We start from the raw sequence: 14,205 nt of genomic DNA on the forward strand, positions 1-14,205 counted from the left end.
CACTAATGAAAAATACAATTACTCATCTGCCGCTCTGACATGAGGGATTCGTTATAAAGCGTGTGGCTTCACTTCAGAGGACTACAACAAGGGAAAACAAAACTCTTAATCATGTTTCCTCTCCTCTACTTCTCCAGCCATGTAACGACAATGGGCATTTGTTTTCTCTCCGTTCGTTTAGTTACGTTTTAATGGCCATTCAATTACCTTTTAAGTTCATTTGCAACATGTTTAAATTAATTTGCAGTCACTTTTAAGTTACTTTCGACAATTTTGAGTCCCACTGTCAATATGCCATGTCATATCAGAATGATTAAAACAATTAAGAGGAGTGACAGGGCCTGTTTAGTCCTCCTCTATCATCTGTGTCCCAGCTGGGTTAGGGGAGGCACCGCTCCGGGCACTTTCTCTCTGCTTGACTCACAGGCTTCCTAATTTAGCACTGAGACAGGGGCAGCTGTGTACTCTGTGTGTCTCACTCTCTGTCTGTCTGTCTGTCTGTCTGTCTGTCTGTCTGTCTGTCTGTCTGTCTGTCTGTCTGTCTGTCTGTCTGTCTGTCTGTCTGTCTGTCTGTCTGTCTGTCTGTCTCTGTCTGTCTGTCTGTCTGTCTGTCTGTCTGTCTGTCACTCCCACACCCCACCACCCTCTTTTTTTTTTTTTTTCTGTCTGTCTCTCTCTTTTCCACCGCTACACTACGCTCTCTCAATCTGTGTCTATCTGTCTCTCCCTCTCAGGTAGAGCAGGGGGGCAAAGAGGTGACAGTTAGTTAGAAACAACACATCCACCAACAGCCCTATACCCACCTCGGATATACTGTACTTTAGATGAGAAACCATTTACTTGAATAGAGACCCAGCTCTATACAGCCCTATTCACACTGAGGACACATATATATACTGTAGCATGCAGTGATGCACTCTGTTGTTGCTGAATTAATATAGTATTGACATTCTCAAGATGTCTATGGTTCCTATATGTTGTATGCGGTCCCATTTTCTCTGTTTGAGATATGACACCAATGCCGTTACTTCTGAGTACAAGGAAGATTAAGCACTGATTTGGCTATGTGCAGTCTATCGGTATGCAGGTGAGGGTGGGAGGATGTCTACTTCTTTGGAAAGAAATATAAATATATGTACATTCCCTAGTAGAAAGCATCTAGTTGTCTATAAAATGTGAGGGAATAACAGTGAAGTTCATTGAACCATTCCCACCTTCTTCTTCCCTCTCACCAGAGTTACATCACGTGCACGGTGAAAGCCAAAGGGACGCGGCTAGCCAAGCCTGTGCTGTCCCTGGGTCTGATGTGTCTGGCCTTCCTCACAGGACTCAACAGAGTGGCTGAGTATCGGAACCACTGGTCTGATGTCATCGCTGGCTTCATCATAGGAGTGGCCATTGCTACCTTCCTGGTAAGAACCTGTCCTGCAGCAGCATCAAAATTGTCACAATGTCTGGTGTGCGTATTAGGACAGCATCAACACCAACTTCTTGGGACTGTGAGGCTGTCCTAAATTCGACACCATACCACTGAGTTGTAGAACCTGGATCAGCATCAGTATGGTTGTGTCCCACATGGTACCCTATTCCCTATCTAGTGCACTACTTTATACCATGGTGGGCTCTGGTCAAAAGTAGTGCACTATAACGGGAATAGGGTTGTTAACCCATACCCTACCTGTCAAAGCACACACTTACACTACCAGTCAAAAGTTTGGACACACCTACTCATTCAAGGGTTTTTCTTTATTTTTTAATATTTTCTACATTGTAGAATAATAGTGAAGACTTCAACACTATGCAATAACACATATGGAATCATGTAGTAACCAAAAAAGTGTTAAACAAATAAAAGTATATTTTAGATGTTAGATTCTTCAAAGTAGCCACTCTTGGCCTTGATGACAGCTTTGCACACTCTTGGCATTCTCTCAACCAGCTTCATGAGGTAGTCACCTGGAATACATTTCAATTAACAGTTAAAAGTTAATTTGTGTAATTTCTTTCCTTCTTAATGCGTTTGAGCCAATCAGTTGTGTTGTGACAAGGGATGGGTGGTGTACAGAAGATATTAAAGGACACCAATAATAAGAAGGGACTTGCTTGGGCCAAGAAACACGAGCAATGGACATTAGACTGGTGGAAATCTGCCCTTTGGTCTGATGAGTCAAAAAAATAGATTTTTGTGAGACGCAGAGTAGGTGAACGGATGATCTCCGCATGTGTGGTTCCCACAAACTTTTGACTGGTACTGTATGTAAATATATATATATATATACTCCATACTCCGACATGGCTCATCCTTAATACTTCTATATTTCTTAATTCTTTTACTTTTAGATTTGTGTGTATTGTTGTGTATTGTTAGATATTACTGCCCTGTTGGAGCTAGAAACACAAGCATTTTGCTACACCCACAATAACATCTGCTAAATATGTCTTTGCGACCAATAACATTTGATTTGATTTGACCAACCCTGCAAACTGGCAGTTGCCCCACTTAATTCCTCTGGTCCTCTCCAACCTGTCCCTCCTCGCCAAGGGTCCTCCTATGGAGTCTAAGAGCCTTTCCCCTGATCCACTGGAGCTGGAACCCCTGCAAAGCCCATTGTGCTGCTCTGCAGTTCCTCTGTATTGCTGCTCCACATAGACATGGACTTTCCCTTTCACACAGTAACGTTCCCCCATCATGGCCAGAGAGGGAAGCCAAGCATGGAGTGAAGTGGAGCAATGATCTCAAATAGGAGTTGGCTTTACGCAGATTGAAATGTGGCGAGGATGATAAAGGATTGCAGAGGCACAATTTAGATATAGACACGCGCGCATGCATGTGCACGATTATGCACAAACACTCACAAAGGATTTTACAGTGAACAGTAATGACAGTGGTTGTGTGTTTGTACTTCTGCTGTCACTGAACATTTGTCGCAATCTTCCCTTCACCTAGTTCTCCTGGTCCACTCTGGAGGTGACTGGGCCATGGGTCTGTTTCTGGCTCGGTAGTCCAGTGGAGGTCTATGAGGCTGGGGTTGGAGTGTGAACACATCTCCCTAGGGGTCCCAGATGTCTGGACCAGTCATTGGCCTTACTATCTATATCCGTACTGTACCCAGAACAGGAGAAACATAATGTGGATATTAGCAGCCACACCATTCCCATATCACTCCCATTCCTTTAAGTTAAACTCTATAAGATCCTGCCATGTTCATAACATTCCTCTGTTATTCTGCTTCAGTTCAGATCTTCTTTGTATGCTTTTATATGTACATGTCATTTTTTATTTGCTTTTATGCTTTTCCTGTTGGAAAGTGAACCTTTGCCCCAGTCTGAAGACCTTAGTGCTCTGGAGCAGGTTTTATTCAAGGATCTCTCTGTGCTTTGCTCTGTTCATCTTTGCCTCGATCCTGACTAGTCTCCCAGTCCCTGCCACTGAAAAACATCCCCACAGCATGATGCTGCCACCACCATGCTTCACCGTAGGGATGGTGCCAGGTTTCCTCCAGACGTGACGCATGGCATTCAGGCCAAAGATTTCAATCTTGGTTTCATCACACCAGAGAATCTTGTTTCTCATGGTCTGAGAGTCTTTAGGTGCCTTTTGGCAAACTCCAAGCGGGCTGTCATGTGCCTTTTACTGAGGAGTGGCTTCCGTCTGGCCACTCTACAATAAAAGCCTGATTGGTGGAGTGCTTCAGAGATGGTTGTCCTTCTGGAAGGTTCTCCTATCTCCACAGAGGAACTCTAGAGCTCTGTCAGAGTGACCATCAGGTTCTTGGTCACCTCCCTGACCAAGGTTCTTCTCCCCTAATTGCTCAGTTTGGCCGGGCGGCCAGCTCTAGAAAGATTCTTAGTGGTTCCAAACTTCATCCATTTAAGAACGATGGAGGCCACTGTGTTCTTGGGGACCTTCAATGCTGCAGACTTTTTTTGGTACCCTTCCCCTGATCTGTGCCTCAACACAATCCTGTCTCAGAGCTCTACAGACAATTCCTTCGACCTCATAGCTTGGTTTTTGCTCTGACATGCACTGTCAACTGTGGGACCTTATATAGACAAGTATGTGCCTTTCCAAATCATGTCCAATCAATTGAATTTACCACAGGTGGACTGTTGTAGAAACATCTCAAGGATGATCAATGGAAACAGAATGCACCTGAGCTCAATTTCGAATCTCATAGCAAATGGTCTGAATACTTATATAAAAAAGGTATTTCTGTTTTCGCTTTGTCATTGCGGCGCATTGTATGTTGAATGTTGAGATGTTTTTTTTTTTTAATCAATTTTAGAATAAGGCTGTAACGTAAGAAAATGAGGGAAAAGTCCAGGGGTCGGAATACTTTCCGAAGGCACTGTATGTGCAGGTGTGTTGTTTCTAACACTCTCTGTGCACGGTCTGTGCTGCATGCATGTTAGACTGTGAGACACGCGTTTGAGAGTTCCAGTAATCAGCGCTCCGCTCAGATAAGGCATGTCAGCGGATGAAAGAGATAGGGGATCCAGAGAAATAAGATCAAACCGCCTCTCCTCCTCTTCTCTCCGCCTCTCTCGCTCTCTCTCTTTCTATCTCTCTCTCTCTCTCTCTAGCACTAGGAAGCGAGATGAATAGGGAAGTGGGCTGGGCTAGGCTAGGAGAGTATGCTGTTTACTCTAAAGAAAGACCTCTTCATTAAAGCTGAACCTACCAGACTGTTGAGCGATATTAGTGCTCACTGTTCAATGCTATAAAGTACCACCTTTCCTAAATGATTCTAATTGATCAAACTTGGTGCGAGCCGAACACATTAGATCCCTCCATTTATATCTTATCCTTCTACTTCTAAGGTTTCCATTGGTTATCGTCTAAGGAGAGTTAACCTCGTGTGATTTGAATAATATTGAATGTTTTCTATTCTTAAAATCCATATACATCTATATACATCCATATAGACAGAGCATCCTTGCTGCCTCTCAGGATTGCATTGAAATGAAAGAAGTGTAGATCGATTTAACTCTTATTGTGGAATGATGCTATTGTTTACCGTTCCAAGGTTGGTGCTCAAGCATATGATTGATCATCAGATGCTACTTTAATGAGGTGTCTCAAATTCACATTAATTGATGATCTGATTGAGTAAAGTCATTAATCTGTCGGAAGTCGGTTCATATCACGGCGGATCAAATTGAGAATCGAGGGCAGACAGGCTTATATTAGAAGTGTTTTACTTAGGGGTCTCCCAAGTGGCGCAGCATCTCTGTGCTAGAGGCATCACTACAGACACCCTGGTTCGAATCCAGGCTGTATCACAACCAGCTGTGATTGGGAGTCCCATAGGGTGGCGCACAATTGGCCCAGCATCGTCCGGGTTTGGCAGGTGTAGGCTGTCATTGTAAATAAGAATTTGTTCTTAACTGACTTGCCTAGTTAAATACAGGTAAAATAAATAGTGACTGATTGTAAGTCACCTCATTAATGAATCATTAAAGTCTTCCTTAAACAAGAAGTGCAAGAGGAGATATGAAAATGTGAGAAGTAATACAGATATATTTTTTCCACTACAACACTATGGCATCGCTGTGTCACAGCCCCCGGTCCCTTATGTTGTAATAGCTGAGTAGCATACTGTAACAACCCCCAGCTTTAGGGAGTGCTGGAGTTAGCTCATTTGGGACTGTAGATATCTTTCTCCTTGCCCGATGGTAAGGCGCCCGGAGTTCCAATACGACCAGTGCTCATAGCTACACCCACCGTTGGGAAGAACTACCCTCTCTGTCTTCCTCTCCTCTCACTCTAATACCACTACTATCACAGTCAACGCCATCCAACAAAAACAATGTTGAAAAACAATTGTTATTGTTGTTGATGAGTAAATGGTCAAAAAATTAATAATTGTATACATTACCCGACTCTTTGCTTTGTGCTTTTTATTGTACCAATTATCAACACCTCCCTGCTCAGTAGGAGCTAGATAATTTATTGGGAGCAATAAGCTTTAGGCTTTTGAAAGGCTTTGGAATGGTGTGTTGCATAAAGGAATGGATTGGCTTGGGGAAACGAAAGAGGAGAAAGGAAAGAAAGCAACTAATTTAGAGCAACAAAGGGCTCAGATATGTATTCTATTCTCCCCTATCACCGCAGGGCGAAACGCATCCAGTATAGAAGATGAGAACGGGAGGGAATGGCACGCACGCACACACACACACACACACACACACACATACACACACACACACACACACACACACACACACACACACACACACACACACACACACACACACACACACACACACACACACACACACACACACACACACACACACACACACACACTGTTTCGTTAACGGCAACTGTAAGATTGATCACCTCATTTTGAAGCTTAAAGCCTGGTTTTGGCCTTTACTGGAGTGTGTCATACACCATCCATTGTGAGAGCTAACTCGCTTCAGGATAGGCATGCATATCAAGCTTAAAGAGGCCAACTCTCACACATCAGACACGCATACACACATATTGGGCATGAGTGCACGTGCATGTGCGCACACACATTTTTACAGCAATTTCTTCTGGCTTCAAGCCATTGCAGATTGAAACGTCTCATTAAGGAATCATGGAGGGTAGAATCCTATATGTAGGTCTCCTTCTGTCTGTGTGAGGATGGTTATGTTGATAGAGACTATTGTACCTCCCTTCCACCCTGTGTGTGTGTGTGTGTGTGTGTGTGTGTGTGTGTGTGTGTGTGTGTGTGTGTGTGTGTGTGTGTGTGTGTGTGTGTGTGTGTGTGTGTGTGTGTGTGTGTGTGTGTGTGTGTGTGTGTGTGTGTGTGTGTGTGTGACTCCTGTCTCCCCCTGCTGTGTGTGTTCTAGGTGGTGTGTGTGGTGCATAACTTCAAAGGCAAGCTGTTGCTCAGTGAAGACCCCCCGCAGGACAACATGCCTAATGCTCCCATGATGAACATGTCCAGAGTGGAGAGCCCACTGGAGAAGTACATCGCCTCGCAGGTACTCAACCCCATGGCCTATACACTATTCCCTACTACACCCTACACCAGGGATGGGCAACTCCAGTCCTCGGTGGGCTGATTGGCGTCACACTTTTCCCCATTGAAGCCAGTTCCACTATGTTTGTTCACTCTCTAATCAGGGACTGATTTAGACCTGGGACAATAGGTGGGTGTTATCAGGTAGAACAGACAACCAGCAGAATTGTAGGGTAAGAGTTGAATACCTCTACCCTTCACCCTATGTACGCTATGAATATATTCTAGGATTGCTATACTCTTAACAAGGTTATTATTAGATAACATTTTGAAATCAGTAATATGGGTCATACTAGCTGTCCATTTGAATTATTAACAGACTGGTTTATGTGAACATGTCATTGATTAGGCTACTGACAACTAAGCTGTGTGGAGTGGATTTTAAGAATACTCTACGACCATACCCCGTTCAAAGCTACTTAAATATTTTGTCTTGTCCATGGCACACATGCACAATCCATGTCTCAATTGTCTCAAGGCTTACAAATCCTTCTTTAACCTGTCTCCTCCCCTTCATCTACACTGATTGAAGTGGATTTAATAAGGAATCATAGCTTTCACCTGATCAGTCTGTCATGGAAAAAGCGGTGTTCCTAATGTTTTGTACACTCAGTGTAACTTAAACATTCTATGCATATCCATACCACTAAACTCCTGTAGGAGACAGACGATGAGGATGAGCCTCCTCAATCGTTCAAAGAGCGCATTCTGGGGTTCTTTCGCTGGATCAGAGGCCGCTTTGGGCACTTCGAGCACCTGCAGAACACAAGGCAATAAACGTATGCACCCGTTTGTGTGAGGGCTCCGAGCCTGCCTGCCAACTCTCTGGAACACATTGGCTACATCCCAAATGGCACCCTATTCTCTTTCTAGTGCACCACTTGGTCAAAAGTCTGTTCAAAAGTAGTGCTCTATGTAGAAAATAGGGGGGCATTTGGGACGCAGACACTACACAGACAGACTGGCTGACCATCTGACCAACTGGGCCTGTTAGACAGGCAGCCAATGGGCCAAAGGAGATTCCAATCAGGCCAAGATGAATTTGACTATTCAGTGTCCATAGTATTTGGCAACTCCTGGTTGAAGTGCTTTATTTTCCTTCTTTCTCTTTTCTCTTTCTGATGAGTTTCTGTTGATATAAACTACATGGCCAAAAGTATGTGGACACCTGCTCATTTAACATCTCATTCCAATATAATGCTGCAATAACAGCCTCCACTCTTCTGGGAAGGATTTCCACTAGATGTTGGAACATTGCTGCGGGGACTTGCTTCCATTCAGCCACAAGAGCATTAGTGAGGTCGGGCACTATTGTTGGTTGATTAGGCCTGGCTCGCAGTCAACTTTCCAATTCATCTCAAAGTTGTTCGATGGGGTTGAGGTCAGGGCTCTGTATAGGCCAGTCAAGTTCTTTCACACCGATCTCGACAAATTATTTATTTAAAATGATTTATGTATGGCCTTGCTTTGTGCCTTCCCCAATCTGTTGCCACAAAGTTGGAAGCACAGAATAGTCTAGAATGTCATTGTTGTAGCTTTGTTATTGTATGCTGTTACGATTTCCCTACACTGGAACTAAGGATCTTAGGCGGAACCATTGAAAACAGACCCAGATTTCTCCTCCACAAAACTTTACAGTTGGCACTATTCATTCGGGCAAGTTGCGTTCTCCTGGCTTCCGCCAAACCCAGATTCGTCCATCGGAGCCGTTGTTCTCATAGATGTTTCCACTTCACAATAACAGTACTTACAGTTCACCAAGGCAGCTCTAGCAGGGCAGAAATTTTACAAACTGTGACGTTGCCATGTTGAAAGTATGGGCCATTCTACTGCCAATGTTTTTCTATGGACATTGCATGGCTGTGTGCTCAATTTTAAACACCTGTTAGCAACGGGTGTGACTGAAATAGTTGAATCCACTCATTTGAAGTTTTGTCCACATACTTTTGGCCATGTAGTGTATATTCAATCAGCTGCTATGACAGGTTATTGTACTTGAAGAATTAACACACAGAAGTCAACATTAACACTGTTTATGGGTGTTGATTGAATCCACATCTTCAATTTGTTATGTCATAAAAAAAGGCTAGCAATATTTCATCATTGCCAATGACACCCTCAGCAGGAAAATGACCTGTTCTAAACATAGCCCCAAGATATCTGACAACAAACTCAGCATGCACAAATGTATGCTAAAGAAACCTATTTGGAAGAAAATAACATCTGCAAATTCTAGTGACTAGCTAGTGAGTAGCGCTATGGATAATGTGATGTGACGTATTAGCAGCCTGTTCAACTACAGCAGTCAGACTGTGGTGGGGTAACTCTTCCACCATCTCTTTACCCAGCAACACTGACAAATAACTGCATCAGTCCCATTTTAAACAAACCACAACTTTTAAGGCTTAATGAAGCCTTCATAAAACCTCTATAAGGTGCTTATGAAGACTTTATGAATACCATATGAAGCCTTTACCAGTTGTAGTTTGCTTAAAATGAGACCACTGCATCTGACACGGGCTCGTTTGGTTGGTTTCAGATCTGGGCAGGAGCGGACAGGGGTTATATGGCAGTTGAACCACATTATCAAGGTAGCACATAGCTACAGTACATCCCTGCACCACCCTATTCACCCACAGCTGCCCCCCCCCCCCCGTTTCTGCATGCCCACTCCCCGCCATCCTACCCTCTTGCGTTAGTATGGGTCGTTCTAAGGCTCTCACATTAATCTTGAAGTGCCACTTTTGGCTACTTTTGAAAGCGTACTGTATGACCACTAAAATACACTCGGGTTCCCCCTCTCCCTTGCTTTACTGCCAGAGCTGTTTTGAGAAAAGCTGCCTGAAGATGACTCCCTCCCTGCTCATAGGCATACAGTACAGCATCCCTAGTCTTCATTGATGAAAGCAGCAGACGCAGTATCTATCATAATGCATTAAAGTTTTATGAAAGAACCAGAAAATAAACTGACATGTTGTTTCCCATATCCGCATGGGGGAAAACATGGGCTTGATAGTACTAGAATAGAGCAACTAGAATCTAGAGCAACTAGAATCTAGAGCAACTAGACTAGAGCAACTAGAATCTAGAGCAACTCGAATCTAGAGCAACTAGAATAGAGCAACTAGAATCTAGAGCAACTAGAATCTAGAACAACTAGAATCTAGCGCAACTAGAATAGAGCAACTAGAATCTAGAGCAACTAGAATAGAGCAAGTAGAATCTAGAGCAACTCGAATCTAGAGCAACTAGAATCTAGCGCAACTCGAATCTAGCAACTAGAATCTAGCGCAACTAGAATCTAGCAACTAGAATCTAGCAACTAGAATCTAGCGCAACTAGAATCTAGCGCAACTAGAATCTAGCGCAACTAGAATAGAGCAACTAGAATCTAGAGCAACTAGAATAGAGCAAGTAGAATCTAGAGCAACTAGAATCTAGAGCAACTAGAATCTAGAGCAACTAGAATCTAGCGCAACTAGAATAGAGCAACTAGAATCTAGCGCACCTAGAATTTAGAGCAACTAGAATCTAGAGCAACTAGAATCTAGAGCAACTAGAATAGAGCAACTAGAATCTAGAGCAACTAGAATCTAGAGCAAGTAGAATCTAGAGAAAGTAGAATCTAGAGCAACTAGAATCTAGAGAAAGTAGAATCTAGAGCATTTAGAATCTAGAGCAACTAGAATAGAGCAAGTAGAATCTAGAGCAACTAGAATAGAGCAACTAGAATCTAGAGCAACTAGAATAGAGCAACTAGAATCTAGAGCAACTAGAATCTAGAGCAACTTTTAGAGCAACTAGAATAGAGCAACTAGAATAGAGCAACCAGAATCTAGAGCAACTTTTAGAGCAACAAGAATAGAGCAACTAGAATCTAGCGCAACTAGAATCTAGAGCAAATGTCGTTCAGCTTCTTAACGACTTACTTAACCCTGCCTCATTTCAAAAGCTTTAATTTCTTCTGAGATAAAAAAATAAATACTTTTTGTGTAACTTGTCTCACGTAATTGTTTTCTTTCTTTCCTCCTTTTAGAATCACATCACCTTCGCTGAAGTCACATGACGTTGAATCGGCCGTTTTGCAAACCCATTGGACATCAACGCTCTTCACCGTCCAATCAAAAATGTAATAGTCGGGGTGCAACGCTAACTCATTATGTACGGCTACTGTATAAGGTCTGTCTGTGTTGTTGTCTTGTCGGTCCCTGTATCCTATCCTATGCCGCAGTCATGTAAAAACTCCTCAATAGCTTGATGGGAAGCTCTTTGCTGTGTTTCTCCATGTGTTTGCTGCATTTATTTAATCTATTTTTGGACTTAATCCCTAAATGAGGAAAATTGACCTGATTCAACTTGAATTAACTCGACTTGTCATTATAAGCAGAAATGCTGACACGCTGTGACCCAGATGCCACTTTATACTGTAGAAGAGAGGACTTCATCATGGAAGTGACTGATCCATTTTTCCACAATGTTGGTCGGATACGTTCTTATTCATTCTGCCATCGCTCCATGTAAATTATATTTCATCATTGGACTCTATTTTATGTACAATAAGCATTGTTACATTATCAGTATCCTAAATAATGGGAAGATAGGGAGCATTCTTTTTCTCAAAGGTAGCCTACTGTATGTTGTGTTGAATTTGTAGATGTGTAGATTCAAAAATGGCCCTGTTGCCACATACAGGGACATATATTTCAACCCCAGATTATGATAAATGTAAACCAATGATGTTGGTTAGACTTTGATTCATGTTGCTTCATTTTTATTCATGTTGCTTCACTTTTATTTATTTTGCTTCATGTGGCAGTTCCTAAAGCTGATACGCCATCACTTGGAGCTCGAAGAGGGGTTGGTTATCATCTGTGTGTCAGCGTGTGTGTGTCTCCTCTCTCTCTCTCTCTCTCTCTCTCTCTCTCTCTCTCTCTCTCTATTCAACTCTCTCTCTGGTGTGGAAGGGATACAGTGAAAGGAGCACAATGTCGCTAATCGTTTAGTAATTACTTTTATGTCTATTGTTGATACATATGAACGCATGTGACAGGGAACTGTGTCACTGTCTCACAGGCCAATATTGAGATTTGTTGTGTTATGGTGAAACGTCATTGTCTTACTATGATTCTCTCAGATATAAATGTATGTAACTGAGGTGCAACAATACCACATCTGTCACTGGTGAAATTTGAAAAGGGTCTTTCGACCTAAGACACCTCAGAGTATGCAGAAAAAATACTGCACTTTGGGATGCAAGCTGCAATTCGATCGACCAACCCCTGTCAATGCGAAAATAGTTTTAAGAGGAGCAATAACATTCATTTTGTGACGGTTTTGCCCATGAGTAGAGAAGAGCAGAGCATAATATTGATGTCCCCATTATGTTGCCCCTGAAATCTATATTTTTGTAATGATCACTAAAGCACTTAACTATCATAAAGGACACAACAACACAGGAACATGATAACAGCACCACTTTAAAATCAAGCTTGACTCAAAAACGCAGGCAAGATGGCCGCCCATACCGCTGCTGCTTGGAAAATATACATAATTATGTCTAGAACATTCAGGATTTGTAAAATCTGCTAACATGTGCATTGCAAGACCTAACGGTTAGTGTTATTATATTCAAATGATGGAAAAAGTGAACTGTATAAAATGTACACATACTGTAGGTCAATATCCTTCTGTCAGACATTATGGCTGTCTATTTTCTTATGCTTGTGCACTTTATGTATGTGTGTGTTTGTTCACAAAAAGTACAGTACATGTGTTAATGGACTAGTATTACTTTAACATAGCTATACCATGTTATACAAGTACACATGACTATGTTCCGATTTTTTTGTACTCTGACTTTAATATTTCCTCTATTTATGTTGTATTACAACCTCTACTGCATACTCATACATTTGGTTACACTACATACTCATACATTTGGTTACCCTACATACTCATACATTTGGTTACACTACATACTCATACATTTGGTTACACTACATACTCATACATTTGGTTACACTACATACTCATACATTTGGTTACACTACATACTCATACATTTGGTTACACTACATACTCATACATTTGGTTACCCTACATACTCATACATTTGGTTACACTACATACTCATACATTTGGTTACCCTACATACTCATACATTTGGTTACCCTACATACTCATACATTTGGTTACACTACATACTCATACATTTGGTTACACTACATACTCATACATTTGGTTACACTACATACTCATACATTTGGTTACACTACATACTCATACATTTGGTTACCCTACATACTCATACATTTGGTTACCCTACATACTCATACATTTGGTTACCCTACATACTCATACATTTGGTTACACTACATACTCATACATTTGGTTACACTACATACTCATACATTTGGTTACACTACATACTCATACATTTGGTTACCCTACATACTCATACATTTGGTTACACTACATACTCATACATTTGGTTACCCTACATACTCATACATTTGGTTACCCTACATACTCATACATTTGGTTACACTACATACTCATACATTTGGTTACACTACATACTCATACATTTGGTTACACTACATACTCATACATTTGGTTACACTACATACCTTTTGGTTAAACTACACATTCATACCTTTTTGTTAAACTACACATTCATACCTTTTGGTTAAACTTTTGGTCCATAGACAAGACTTTCATGCAACCTAGCTACTGATCTTTTTTTTAAATGACCGTTTTTTCTTCTTGTTCTTCCCTGGTTTGAAGTCAGACTGTTACATTGTCATTATTTAGCATAGTGAATCATTTTGTATGGATGTTGTTGATATTCTGGTCACCCAGTTGTTTTACCAAACTTCTATTTCATTCCTTTGTCTTTTTATCATGACCTTTTACACTGTAGACAAAATTCAATTTACAGTCTTGGAATAAAAAATAATTATATCAAGATTGCTCGCTCCTCCTATCCATTCACTAACCTACTCTGAATACTAAATATCTTGCTATTTGCTTGAGTCAAGTTTGTCTGTTGTGAAGGATATGTTGAAACTCATCTCCAAATTGTCCTTCTTCCCTGACATGAGACAGATTGACTGACCTACACTGTAAAAGATGCACAATGTGCAGTAGGGTGACATCACAGTCTGTTGGGGACTTGTTCTGCCGCTGG

The 14,205-nt window shown here is 41.7% G+C and overlaps 1 protein-coding gene across 1 annotated transcript in view; it reads left to right on the forward strand.

Moving 5' to 3' along the window:
* Nucleotides 1-13,977, forward strand: part of LOC120028146 (phospholipid phosphatase-related protein type 5-like) — a 72,870-nt gene extending 58,893 nt beyond the window's left edge. Inside the window, exons 4-6 of the mRNA XM_038973347.1 lie at nt 1,236-1,412; nt 6,844-6,978; nt 11,053-13,977. Of these exons, the coding sequence (XP_038829275.1) occupies nt 1,236-1,412; nt 6,844-6,978; nt 11,053-11,082 (342 nt within the window). The 3' untranslated portion in view covers nt 11,083-13,977. The remainder of the gene's footprint in view (nt 1-1,235; nt 1,413-6,843; nt 6,979-11,052) is intronic.
* Nucleotides 13,978-14,205: the final 228 nt, after the last annotated feature.

The sequence above is a fragment of the Salvelinus namaycush genome, chromosome 33 (assembly GCF_016432855.1).
Source record: "Salvelinus namaycush isolate Seneca chromosome 33, SaNama_1.0, whole genome shotgun sequence".
Classification (NCBI taxonomy): domain Eukaryota; kingdom Metazoa; phylum Chordata; class Actinopteri; order Salmoniformes; family Salmonidae; genus Salvelinus; species Salvelinus namaycush.